The sequence below is a fragment of the Ursus americanus genome, chromosome 2 (assembly GCF_024610735.1).
Source record: "Ursus americanus isolate L20-20 chromosome 2, mUrsAme1.1.p, whole genome shotgun sequence".
Lineage (NCBI taxonomy): Eukaryota > Metazoa > Chordata > Mammalia > Carnivora > Ursidae > Ursus > Ursus americanus.
The window spans coordinates 6,303,571-6,317,004 of record NC_142128.1 but is presented as its reverse complement, the minus strand read 5'-3'; the positions used below and the strand labels follow the sequence as shown (position 1 = coordinate 6,317,004).

At 45.8% G+C, this 13,434-nt stretch overlaps 1 protein-coding gene across 3 annotated transcripts in view; it reads left to right on the top strand.

Annotated features, from left to right (window-relative positions):
• The first annotated feature begins 5,497 nt into the window (after positions 1-5,497).
• LOC123777320 (ATP synthase F(0) complex subunit f, mitochondrial) overlaps positions 5,498-13,434 on the top strand; it is a 42,216-nt gene continuing 34,279 nt past the window's right edge. Inside the window, exons 1-4 of one of the 3 annotated variants that reach the window (XM_045773905.2) lie at positions 5,498-5,607; positions 10,930-11,037; positions 12,229-12,345; positions 12,996-13,145. In XM_045773905.2, coding sequence (XP_045629861.1) covers positions 5,595-5,607; positions 10,930-11,037; positions 12,229-12,345; positions 12,996-13,024 — 267 coding nt within the window. In that variant the 5' untranslated portion in view covers positions 5,498-5,594 and the 3' untranslated portion in view covers positions 13,025-13,145. Of the gene's footprint in view, positions 5,608-9,690; positions 9,920-10,929; positions 11,038-12,228; positions 12,346-12,995; positions 13,146-13,434 lie in introns of those variants that run through there. The other 2 variants (XM_087867414.1, XM_087867420.1) reach the window with 2 other exon arrangements.

The window sequence follows — 13,434 nt, the reverse complement described above, 5'->3', positions numbered from 1 at the left end:
TACCTTGCAGCTCAAGTTTTTTCTAGAGAAATACCAACAGTAACCTGTGGTTGGCCCTTGATTAATTTTTTTAAAATCATTTTTTAGAGCAGTTTTGGATTTACAACAAAATTTAGAAAGAGGTGCAGAGACTTCCCATATACCTCCTGTCTCTGTACATTCATAGCCTTCCCCATTATCAAAATCACTCGCTGGAATGATAAAATTTTTTTTTTTTTGCTGGGGATAAACCTTCATCAACACATCATAGTCATCTAAAAGTCCATAGTTTGCCTTAGAATTAACCCTTGGTGTATATTCTGTGGGTTTGGACAAATGTATAGTGGCATTTATCCATTATTATAATATCATGCAGAGTATTTTCAGTGCCCTTAAAGTCATCCGTGCTCTTCTTTTTTGTCTCTCCCTGCCTCCATCTCTGGCAATCACTGTTCTTTTACTGTTTCCATAATGTTGCCTTTTCCAGAATGTCATATGGTTGGAATCATACAGTATGAAGCCTTGTCACATTGGCTTCTTTCACTTAGTAATATGCATTTAGGTTTCCTCCGTGTCTATCGGCTTGAAAGCTTGTTTCTTTTTCGTGCTGAATAATATTCCATTGTCTGGATGGACCGTTTGAGCTATCCATTCACCTATGTAAGGACATCTTGGTTGCTTCCAACTGTGAGCAATTAGGAATAAACCAGCTATAAACATTAATATGCAGGTTTTTGTGTGGATCTAAGTTTTCACTTCCTTTGGGTAAACATCAAGGAGCATGACTCTGTTACCCAACTTCCTTTCCAGCCATCCTGTAGGATCAGTTTGTCCACATCCACAAAATAACTTGCTGAGATTTGACTGGGATCGAATCTATAGATCAGGTTGGGAAGAACTGACATCTTGACAATAGTGTCTTCCTATCCATGATCATGAAATATCTCTCCATTTATTTAGTTCTTGGATTTTGTTCATCAGAGTTTTATAGTTTTCCTCACATAGATCTTGCACATGTTTTGCTAGATGTATACCTAGGTATTTCGTAGTCTTTGGTGCTAATGTAAATGATATTGTGTTTTTAATTTCAAGTTCCATTTGTTCATTCTTGGTATATAGGAAAACAGCTGACTTTTATATAATAACCTTGTGCCTGCAGCCTTGCTATTTTTTTTAAAAGATTTTATTTATTTATGTGACAGACAGCCAGCGAGAGAGGGAACACAGCAGGGGAGTGGGAGAGGAAGAAGCAGGCTCCCAGCGGAGGAGCCCGATGTGGGACTCGATCCCTGAACGCCGGGATCACGCCCTGAGCTGAAGGCAGCCGCTTAACGACTGCGCTACCCAGGCGCCCCTGCAGCCTTGCTATTAATCAGTTACTAGTTCCAGGACTGTTGTTGATTCTTTCTGATTTTCTACATAGATGATCCTGTCGTCTGTGAATAATGACAGTTTTACATCTTTCTTCTAAATTTGTATACCTTGCCTTATTGCATTAGCAAGGACTTCCGGTGCCATGTTGAAAAGGAGTGGTGAGAGGGGACATCCTCACCTTGTTCCTTTTTTTTTTTTTTTTTAAGATTTTATTTATTTGAGAGAGACACAGCCAGCGAGAGAGGGAACACAAGCAGGGGGAGTGGGAGAGGAAGACGCAGGCTCCAAGCGGAGGAGCCCAATGCGGGGCTCGATCCCAGAACGCTGGGATCACGCCCTGAGCCGAAGGCAGACGCTTAACGACTGAGCCACCCAGGCGCCCCCTCACCTTGTTCCTGATCTTAGTGGAAAAGATTCTAGTTTCCCTTCGTTGAATATTATGTTGGCTGGAGATTTTTTATACATAGTCTTCAACAAGTTGAGAAAGTTCCACTCTGTTCCTAGTTTACTGAGAGGTTTTATCATGAATGGGTCTTGGATTTTGTCCAACGTTCTGCAGTGTTTTTTGGATTTGTCCTGCATGTGCACCACACACAGGTCGGTCTGGGACTTGGATAGTTGTGTACTCTAGTTCAGTTCTCAAAATCTTTGATATGCAGTTTAGGGCCAGAGCCATACATTATCAGCTTGGTGGGGAGCCCAGAGTTTGTACAGAACTGTAAGGGATCCTATGAACAAAACACCAAAGGCCCGTTATTTAACAAGGATATTTTAACACTCCCCTTGGATATTATCCACTTGTAAGCATTTTGTCTTAAATAATATTTAAAAATCATAAATACCATGTCGGGGCACCTGGCTGGGTCAGTCGGTAGAGCATGGGACTCTTGATCTCAGGGTTGTGAGTCCAAGTCCCATGTTGGGTGTGGAGCCTACTTTTTAAATAAATAAATATCATTTCAGAATCTATTTTACTTAAGTATTACATATCGCATTTTTGCCTAATCCTTTCAATCGCATCTTTAAATATTGCATTGTGTTCCATCGAAGATACTATACCAGTATCTTAATTATCTCAATTATTACATAATTATTGTTTCCCCAGTACAGAATGTAGAGTTCTGTTAACACAAATGTCACATCTGGAAAATGTTCCCAATAGGTTTCTCAGCACTTAATTCCCTGAGAAAGTACACTCTTTGATATTTCCACCCTGGAAAGTGTCAGGGCCCTTGTGGGTGACATGACAATCATATTCCAGTATGAAATGAGATCATTCACCAGGTCCCTATAATCTTAGATCCAGTCATTGCCCCCCAGACACACCTGTCAATTTCAATCACCAGCACCCTGGGGCCAGCAAACTCAGCTCAGGTGAGTTCCCTCTGCCCACAAGCTGAGAGTGACAGGGACAAATTCTTCTGGAGAATTACCATTTAATTGTTTACATCATTTTTTTAGTTTTCCGTTATGGTTTGTATCTTCTAAAAATTCATCTGTTGAGGGGCACCTGGGTGGCTCAGTTGTTGAGCTTCCGACTGTTGGTTCCAGCTCCGGTCATGATCTCAGGATTGAAAGACTGAGCACCTCATTGGGCTCTGCACTCAGCGGGGGACTCGACTTGAAGATTCTCTCCCTCTGCTTCTCCCCCAACTCTCTCATGCATGCTTTCTCAAATAAATAAATAAATAAATAAATAAATCTTTTAAAAAATTAATGGGGCACCTGGGTGGCTCAGTCAGTTGTGTCTGACCCTTGATCTCAGGGTCATGAGTTCAAGCTCCGTGTTGGGTTACACTCTGGGCATGGAGCCTACCTAAAGAAAATAAAAACAAAAATAAATAAGTAAATAAAATTAGCCTCTCATTTATTGTTTCTGTGTTCTTTTAACCTTTTAATCCCTTCTCACCATCTTTCTGTCCTATTTCCCTTTCATTGCATATAAATCAGATCCTCCAGGATTTCTCTGTTCACTCTTCAACTCCTCTCACCTCACCACTGGTGGCCACCTTTGTGCACCAGGTGCGTCCTCACTGCACTACCCCTTTATGCCTCCTTGCCAATAGACCTTTGCTCCTCCCCCAGTCTATGATTTTTTTTTTTTGGACATTTTTCTGATTATACTAGAAATGCACTTAGGGCCTTATTCCCCTCTGGTGTGCTGAGATGCCATGCTGAGGTTCTTCTTGCGTTTCTCACATACTGAGCATAGGGACTTCAATTGCTTTCTATCTCTGTGATTCTTCATTTCTTCTTCTGCTCATTTACCTCTCTTTCCTCACACAGTAATTTAACAAACACCAATTGGACATCTTGATTGCGATAGCCAGACTTTGATTTCAGAAACAGAGCTTTATTTTAAGGAGCTCAATTTATAGTGGAAGAAGCAGAAGAGAGGGAACCATTGATGGTTAGTATATCCATCAGTGTACTTGGCAATAAGAAGAGCATCACAAGGCTCTTGTTTAATAAGTGAAGGTAATGATCCCTACCCCCCAGCACCACGTAGAATGAGACAATGATCACAACAGCCTTTGTTAACTTGTAAGGAGCTCCCTGCTATGGGGCGGTTCTCCCTGGTGAGAGGCACCCCTATCATTTTTGAAGAAAGATCATTCAAGGCCACCAAAGCTGAAATGACCATAGCTTTTTGTCTTACAGAAAGTTGCCCCATCCTCTCTGGAAACCAGATCCCAGTGTCACCCCTAAAATGCAAATCCTTTTAGAACAAATCTTAATGGAGGGCACCTGGGTGGCTCCATTGGTTAAGTGTGTCACTCTTGATTTCAGCTCAGGTCATGATCTCAGGGTTGTGAGATCCAGCCCCATGTCAGGCTGCTCACAGGGCATGGAGCCTGCTTAAGATTCTCTCTCTCCCTTTCCCTCTGCCTTTCTCTCTCTCTCTCTCTCTCTCCCTCTCTAAACAAACAAACCAACCAACAAAAAACCAGAAAGAAAAAAAAAAAGAAAGAAAGAAAGAACACGTGTTAATGGACTTATCAGGACTGGAGAAGAAATTTTCCAGGAACACATGAACATGCCCTCCAAAGCCTCCTCAGAGAGCACTAGTTTTTGTTTGTTTGTTTGTTTTGGTTCTAAGAGAAGGAAGGAAAGGGTATTTCAAATGAATTAAACTTCTATGAGGAGACAAATACCACGAAAATGGATCTCTGCCCCAGTGAGGAGTCCAGTTTCTTGATGGACCTATGAAGGCAGTAAATTACAACCCTTTTGCCCAGGGCGTGGATCCTGGCACTGAACCTCTAGCCCACGGGGTTTATATGGTGCTCCAGGGACAGCAAGATCGTGGGGTTCACCCCTTCCTTGTCCCTGTTTTCTTCTGAAGATGAATGGCTAAGGCTTAGAAATCATGGGTCTCGGGGAACCCTGTGCATGTGACTGCAGAGTTTGTTTGCACTCCTGGTTTTTCACATAACCACAGATCCTTATCTATCTATCTATCTATCTATCTATCTATCTATCTATCTATCTATCTATCTATCTCCACAGATCCTTCTGTTTCTTACACTTAGGCTCCTTCTTGAATAGGGAAGAAAACTGTGGAATCCTAAAGCTCCCTGAGGCAGGCAGCTCTCCTGCTGTTGTCTGCTGGTGTCTGCTGAATTGCATCCCTACTTTAGAGAAGGAAGTGAAGTTCAGGGAATAGAAGCAAGCGCCTTGCCCAAGTCAGAATTCCTTAACCAGGAATGCTTATCGTGACCTTTACAGAAAAAACCTAGATGATGGTGAGGCATCACTATGCTTGGAACAGTGGAAGAAATAAGGGCTGGAGCTGTGTACCCCTGGGTCTCGTTTTTTTCTGTCTTCACAGCCCCGCCTAGGGCGGACACATAGACTATGCCTCCTGTAATCTCCCACAACAATTTTAATGCGACAAAGTAAAAAAGCCAGGCTGCTCTTTTTTCCTCATTTCCCATTTTTAGGTCCCTTTCAGCCTCCTCCCTCCTAGGATGGGAAGCCCAGGCTGAGTCCTACCATCACCACCCCGCCCCCATCCCCCTATCCCTCCGCCCCCATTCCCCGGTCCCTATGCCAAACAATCCCGGGGCTTCGCCTTCCAGGGACTTTACCCTTCACCCTATGGTGCACTTGCAGCTCCAGACTCATTACAGCAGCGACCTGCTTCCCATGAACCTCTGCTCTCCGCGCCAGCAGGGGCGCGCGCTCCCTACCCGGCAGTCCTTGCGCGGCCCGACAGAGCGGACACCCAGGACTCCAAAATGGCGTCAGTAGGTGAGTACTTGGAGCCGGTTAATGTTGAAAGGTTGAGGGCAGGACCCGTGGTCCGGAGTTCGGGGCTCAGCTGAACTGGGAGGGGAGGAGGCTGCGGAGCCGCCTGCCCTTCGCTCAGGGCCTTCCCTGTGGCCTCGCCGGAGGCGCACAGAGCCCTCTGCCCAGGGCCCTGCACCGTGCGACCCTTCTCCGCTCGCTCAGCCGCGCAGCCCGCCTGCCCAAGGGCCCGCGTCTCGACTGCAGCGGCGGGGGTGAGGGCAGCCGGGGGACGCGTCTGCGAGCTTGGGAATGCACCACCTCCGGCCACCCTTCCTCCTCGCTGAAGAATAGTGACCCCGCCGCTGCCCAGGCGCTTTGCATTTGAACCCTACGCGCAGTTTCTGCCCTTCTTTTCAAAGCTGAAGCTCAAATTAAGCTCCAGGAGGAGCGAACGCCTAGGACGGTTTCTGATACCACGTCAGGTTGGACGCATATATGTTGAATACCCGTTAACCGGCTTAGAGAGGGGAAGTGACTGACTCAAGGTCACAGTGAGAGGGCTGAGCTGAGATGTAAACCTAGGAGTCTGGTGCCTCTTGGTAAACTGAGCTTTAATCTCTGCAGACTTTTAAGTCACATGCATGTACAAATAAATCTACACTTACCTGACTGTGCACACTGATTTTGTGGGTGGTTTTTTTTTTTTTTTTTTGTACCGAAACCATGTTTTAGCCCTAGAGCCTCTCACCGTAGAGTTGTCAGTAAGTCCCTGTCTGGAAGGTTGATCCCATTTTATTTTATTTTTATTTTTTTAAAGATTTTATTCACTTGAGAGAGAGAGCACAAGCAGGGGAAGAGGGAGAACCAGACTCCCGCCGAGCTGGGACCCGGATGTGGGGTTCCATCCCAGGACCTGGAGATCATGACCTGAGCCGAAGGCAGAGGCTTAACCATTTGAGGCACCCAGGCGATCCCGTTGATCCCATTTTAAAGATGAAAATAAGGGTCAGAGATGTGTGGTCTGCCTGAGGCAGAGTTTTGATTAACCTATGTGTGTTTTACCCAATTTCTATATTCTTAATATCAGCCTGGAGAAATGAAGAGGGGATGAGAAAAGATGAGAATGATGCTATTCTTCCCATCTGTAAAAAAACCGGCACGAGAATATTTATCAGCAGTGGTTACGTTGTTTAAACAAGAGGACATGTGAAAAGGAAGCTTTGCAACTTGGCATCTTATTTAGGTAGAGTGAAGTGATGAGCACTGTGGACTAAGGATTAAACAATTTAGTACGTGTAAGGTACTTGAAGCACTGCCTGGCCTGCTGTTGAGTGCTGGTCATCTCACCTTCCGCTCTGTGACCTTTGAGCAGGGTCATGTCACATCTGGCCCATTCAGCATCAGCCTAGGTGAAGGAGTTGGAGTCCAAGTTTCTTAAGTACTGACAGTCTGTTAGATGGCATCGGTCACCGGAGCATAAAGCCACTAGTTCATTAGCAAATAAAGTGATGGAAATAGGAATCAACAGCAGTAGATAAGATTGGGTCAGCAAACTGTGGCCAGTGGGCTAGATTTCCTGTGACCTGTTTTTGTATGGCCAGTGAGCTAAGAATGGTTTTTAAACATTAAAAAAAAATGTTACAGACGTTTTGTGTGGCCTGAAATCTTTACTCTGTGGCCAACCCCCAGGCTGGATTTAGCACCAGAAGAGACTTAGCATTTTCATGCCTCTCCATATAGGTGGGCAGTATGCTTCTTTGAAGTCATAAAGTCAGGCCAGGGAGCCACCTACCATCCCAAGAACATGTGGTCCTTTCTAAACCTTCACTGAAAGTCTGTCATGACCACAAACTGTGTGTGGGGTTGCTCCCACCCTCACATAGCTCATAGGCAGAAAGACCGATAATTTCCATTTATAGAGTACCTACAGCCAATTACCAAGGTGGCTGCTGTTTTTTTTGTTTTTGTTTTTTTTAATACAAAAAAATTTTTTTAAAGATTTTATTTATTTATTTGACAGAGAGAAAGACAGCCAGCGAGAGAGGGAACACAAGCAGGGGAGTGGGAGAGGAAGAAGCAGGCTCCCAGCGGAGGAGCCCCACACGGGGCTCGATCCCAGAACCCTGGGTCACGGCTTGAGCCGAAGGCAGACGCCTAATGACTGAGCCACCCAGGCGCCGCAAGGTGGCTGCTGTTCTTAACCTTATTTTACAAAGGATGAAACTGAGGCATAGAGGGCAGGAACTTGTCCAAGGGTGCACAGCAGCTCAGTGGCACTGAACCCAGAATACGTGACTCCCCAAGTCTGCTGTGTGAGCCAGCGAGTGCAGAGGGGTGTGCAGCATTGCAGGAAGTGTTGGGAGGGTTCCGGTTTGGCTGCCTAAGGACTGAAGTCTTTGTTTTCCATCAAGAGAGACAGTCTTGGAAAAAGTGTAGATTGACCTCTGATGAATCCGTTGATCCCTTGGGAATTTTATGATGGTGCTGTATTTTCTCTCTTTAAGCCTACTGTGAATTTTTTTCCCCCCTGTATTTATACATTTCTTATTTTTTGTTAAGAAAACCCTCTTAATATGTCTAAATATATAGAAAAATAAATTTTAAATCGGCTGCCTTCTCCTGTGATGCGCCAGGCCACCCTGCCAGCCTCTGAATGTGGTCATGAGAATGCAGGGTATGTTTTCATAGCTTGTGGGCTCAGAAGTGACCTGATTTTTTTTTTTTTTTTTGAGTGACCAGCCTATACCAGTCAAAAATACTTTTTGACTTAAAATACTGTGTTTCTTTTGTACACTTCCCCCAACATAATCCTGAAATGAAAAGCATTTTTAAACCTTTTATTACGGAAGATTTCAAAGACAAAGGAAACAATAATGTAATGAACACTTTACACTCATTACCCAGTGTCAACAGGTAGCAACATTCTGCGCTTCTAGTTCCATCTATACATTTGTCACGCACTCCCCACCATGTGGCAATACTTAAAGCCAGCGGTTTTAGAGTGACATGTTTGCGCTCCTCACTGCATGCAAGAAGGCTTCGGGACTGTAGCAAAGGTGTTGACTGTGTTCTTATTCGAGAAGAAATGTGATCTAGTCATCCTTCAACTGAGGCCTCTTGAACCAAATGAAGACAAAACTGGCATGTAAGAATGTGTACTTGTTAAACTTTTCTAGGAATAGCACGGACAGGGTGACAGACAAAGGTACAGGTCATTCTCAAATGACATTATTGTGTGGTATACTATCACTGACACTAACTCTCCAACAGAGATTTGGAACATATCCTGAAATTCATCTGAGACTATCTCATCTTCAAAAATACTACCAAACTAATCACATCACAGTTTTCTGTTTGTAAACGAACTAAAGAGTGCAATTAATCACTGAAGTCCTGTATGCTTAAAATGTCCTTAAGTTTGGTTTGTATGCCATTTCTTTTTCTGCTTCTGTCTTTTTTGTTTGCTTCACAAAGACCTTAATGACATTTCAACAAGAATGATACTAACAGTTTACAGTTCTGAGTACTGTTCCAAATGCTTTTACAGAGATTCTCATTCAATGCTTGGAATAAGCCATTTTACAGACAAGGAAACTGGAGCTCAAGGTTATATGGGAAGGTAGTACTAGTGCTTGAGATAAGGTGGGCAGGGAAGGAGGCCTTTTAGGGAATAACATTTTAAGTTGAGCTGGCTGTGTGATGATCCAGGAGCATAGCACACACAAAGGCCTCAGGTAAAGCAGCAGAAAGAGGTCTTGAGGAAGCATGCTGAGCCTGGTAAGATGAGTGGGTGAGACGGTTGTCTGGCGATAGCATGTTGGCTCCTGAGAGCAAGGCTGTCGTCTGCAGTCATTGCTGTGTCCACAGTGCATAGCACACTGTCTGTCATACAGTAGGTGCTCCATATTTGTTGGATGAGTCTAGATGGAAGGTTCGGGCCAGTTTGTTTGGCACAGGCAGCCTAAACCATAACCCTCAAGCTATGTATGCAAGTCTTGGGCTTATGCCTCCACCTGTCACTTGTGGTCTCTTGACAAACATTGGATCTGGTCCCTTTATTTTTATTTTTTTTAAGATTTATTTATTTATTTATTTATTTGACAGAGACAGCCAGAGAGAGAGGGAGCACAAGCAGGGGGAGTGGGAGAGGAAGAAGCAGGCTCCCAGTGGAGGAGCCTGATGTGGGGCTCGATCCCACAACACCAGGATCACGCCCTGAGCCGAAGGCAGACGCCCAACGACTGAGCCACCCAGGCGCCCCTGGATCTGGTCCCTTTAGGCCAGGTGTCTCCAGATGTTCTCCAGATGACCCGTAGCAGATTAGAAGCTGCCAGTGAGCCTTGTATTTCTGTTTATGGCCCAGCAACCCTTGCCCTTTTGAAGTGTTGGGAGATGTCAGGAGATCTGTGGGATTCCCCTCAGTGGACTCTCGAGGCTGGTCCTTACAGTGCCTAAATCTTTCCTTGGATCCCCAAAATGGAGAAGAAACCTTTGAGTGATTTGGTCTGGCCCCTTCTGTGGTTGGTAATCTTTAAGGACAACAGACTTTGACTCCTTGCCCTGAAGAGGATACCTGCTCAGCAGCTTTTTAAAGTTGATCTCTCGGGAGGATAAGAAAGGAGACCATTCTCTTCTTATGAGCATCTGATGTTCGCAGTTCGGCCCCGCTCTGGTTCTCCCTGGTCCCCTTCCTATTTTACTCTTAAGCCAAGATGATCACCATGTGGCCTCCACCCCCAATGCCTTTGTGTTCTGTCCCCAGACTCTCATTAGAATATTATCTGGGGCTCACTGGACCATTTGGAGCAGTTTTTATTAAGTCGTTTAACATTTGCTGTCCCAGGTAGGATGTTTGAGTAGATAGCAGATTATCTTCAGGAGCATGGGAGCCAGACCTAAGGCTGAGCCCTGCCTCTACTGCCTGCGTGCTGTGTGAGCTTGGCCAAGTTGCCCAACTTCTCTGAGTCAGTCTCCCCCACTCCTTATAAAATAAAGGCATCAGCTTCTTGCTGTGAAGATTAAATGAGCTAATACATGTAAATATTAGTTTTGCAGTCATTATTCTGCCTTCCACTTGATTACTTAATTCTTCAGGGCCCTTAGGTTCTATTTTTACATAGTTATTCCCAATAAGTTGTTATTCAAATCTTGTTCATTAGTAAGGCTATCGCTTTATATATATTCTGGCTTAAAATAGTGAATTCAGTGTGATACATTCATAATATATTCCTTGTGTGCAGCCTCTGTGTGGTGACTTTATTGAATGGTTGAAGTGACAAAAAAAGGAGGCTGTTTGTCTTACTGGAGGGTTTTCAGTGTGTGTTTTCTGCTCTTCCTTTTCAGTACCAGTGAAGGAGAAGAAGCTCATGGATGTGAAACTAGGAGAGCTGCCTAGCTGGATACTGATGCGGGATTTCACCCCTAAGGGCATTGCCGGAGCATTTCAAAGAGGTCAGAGCCTACAGCCGGGTGTAAACAAAAGCAAATGCCTGGGTCCTCTGGTCTCTCTTTGCTCTGAATTGATTTGAGCAGTCAAAGCCTTGTCTCAGACCAAAAAGTTGTGTAGAGGAGGACAGGGACAGACTGTTAGGCCCTGAAGGTCCATGTCTGATTCGTGATTGGTCCTCTCAGAGGCTGGCTCTAAGATATTTCAGCCAAGACAGTGTTTTCTGCTGCTTGGAATTGGTACCACTGCCTTCGTCTTAAGGATATGTCCATGAGCATTTTTATATCATAAGACTTTTTAAAGAGGAAAATGAGTTTGAAGCATAGTGGATATCAGTCCATGATGTAACGCTCATCCCCTTGCCAGGCAAAACTTCCAGATGTTTGAAATGATCTGTCCTTCAGGTCTGCGCATGGTCACATCAGTCCCGTGGGGCCCTTGTCCCCCTTCCAGGAATCAGAGACCCACATCAATCCATGGGGGCCTGTGTAGTCCCTGGCTTCAAGCCCCACCCCCCCCTTCTGTTTTTCTTTCCAGTCCTGGCCATCCTGTAACTCTTGTGTGTGGCTTGTTTTCCTTCTGCCCCGAGGCCTTCCCTTAGCTCAGATTAGAATTCTCTGCCTTTTCCCCCATACTTAGTGACAACAGTCCCTGACTTCACAGCTTCCTTCACTGTTGTAAATCAGGGCCTTTTAGAATCATTTCATTCTTTTGTCAACCAAGCCACAAGCCCAAAGAGGGTAGAAACTGTTTCCTCACTGGGGGGGCGCAGAGGGGTACCCAGCAAAGAGATGATCGCACAAAGCCTTCTTCCCTGACAGGCAGACCCAGCTGGCCTCAGCTAAGTGGCCTTCACTTAGGGTTGGATTTTTGGTCAGAATTAGGGTAAGAGGATCCCTAGGGCTGGAGGTGAAGGTGAGGTAGGATCAAAAGCTAATAGGCTGAGCCAAGTCTGTTAAGGTGAAGGCCTAAGCATAGGGGTAGGATCCAGGTGGGCCTAGCTGGGGCTTATCCTGGGCTCCCAGGGCAAGACCCATGGGGCAATGGTGCTTTTCCCTTCATCAGCCAGTGAATTTAGGGTGAGGGGCTTCAAGAGCCAGAATAGGACTGGGTCCCTGAATTTAAGCCAGACTTGACTTTGCACTGTGTGAAGCATTCACAGCAAAGCAGACAGTGGCCTCCTCTCCTGTTTGCAGGTTACTACCGGTATTACAACAAGTATGTCAATGTGAAGAGAGGGGGCGTGGCTGGGATTTCTATGGTGCTGGCAGCTTACGTGCTCTTCAACTACTGTCGTTGTTACAAGGAACTCAGTGAGTGTCTCTCCGGTCACCTTGCCCTCTGGGGTTTCTCATAGCTGATGGGACTGGTTCACTGTCGGGTTTACAAGTCCATCATTCTACGGCAGCTGAAAAGTTGGGAGGGACTTACCCAAATATAGCATATAGGATGCTATTTTAAGCGACAAAATTGTGGCAAAGAGAGGAAAACTAACGTGAAGCCAGGATAAAGATAGTACTTGGGAAGCGTTCTGTAAGGTGCCGCAGGCTCCGCTGAGGGTTGGTGGAAAACTTTGGCTTCGTCTTCCCAGCAGCCAGTGCGAAGAGAAAAACAGGAGTGGTGCAATCCGGTGTCTGTGCGGTGTTCTGGAAAAGGGTAGCTTGTCCTGGGTCTGAAGCCGGAGAGGAGCTTGTGGGGCGGGAGATGGCGGTGGAGTGCCCGCGGCAGCCCCCGCCAGTCTGAAAGCCAGGGTCATGCTGGCTCTGAAGGCCAGGGGCTCCGTGGGATCCTTCTGGGAAGGAAGATTAGCTCCTGAGATGCCTTGTACCTCCAGGCAGGTTCTGGGTTATCTCCTGAAAGGGATTCTCAGGATGGCTTTAGATGTTAGCCTGCCGTCACCCAGTCATCTTGCGTTTTCACTACGCCTTTTAAGAAACTTACCATCTTGCCTTTCTGACTTCAGAACACGAGCGGCTACGCAAGTACCACTGAAGAGGGCCCAGTGTGGAGGCACATTCGGCATTCCTGACCGTGACCTTTGCCTGGCACCCTTGAATCCTTTCATATCCTAATTCAGAATTAGCATCCAATAAAAGATGACTGGTACTTGGTACTTGGACTGCTTCGCTGGTGTGGGCGTTTCCCTGCCCTCTTGGAGCTCCTGCTGTGGCAGCAGGGACGTGAAGGCTCTCCGTTCCCAGAGGGCGATTTTCTTGCGGACGGGCCCGGGCTTTGGGGCTTTGAACCAGCTCATGGGAGGTGGGGTGTCACCTGGTTTAGCCGGTCAAGTGCCTGGAGGGGTTTCCCTGCTCTTTGCACGTAGGCTATTCTAAGCACTTCTGGCTTTTTATCAGCTGATGCTTTTACATCAGAATGATGCCCTGAGTGCTTAAGAGTGCCTT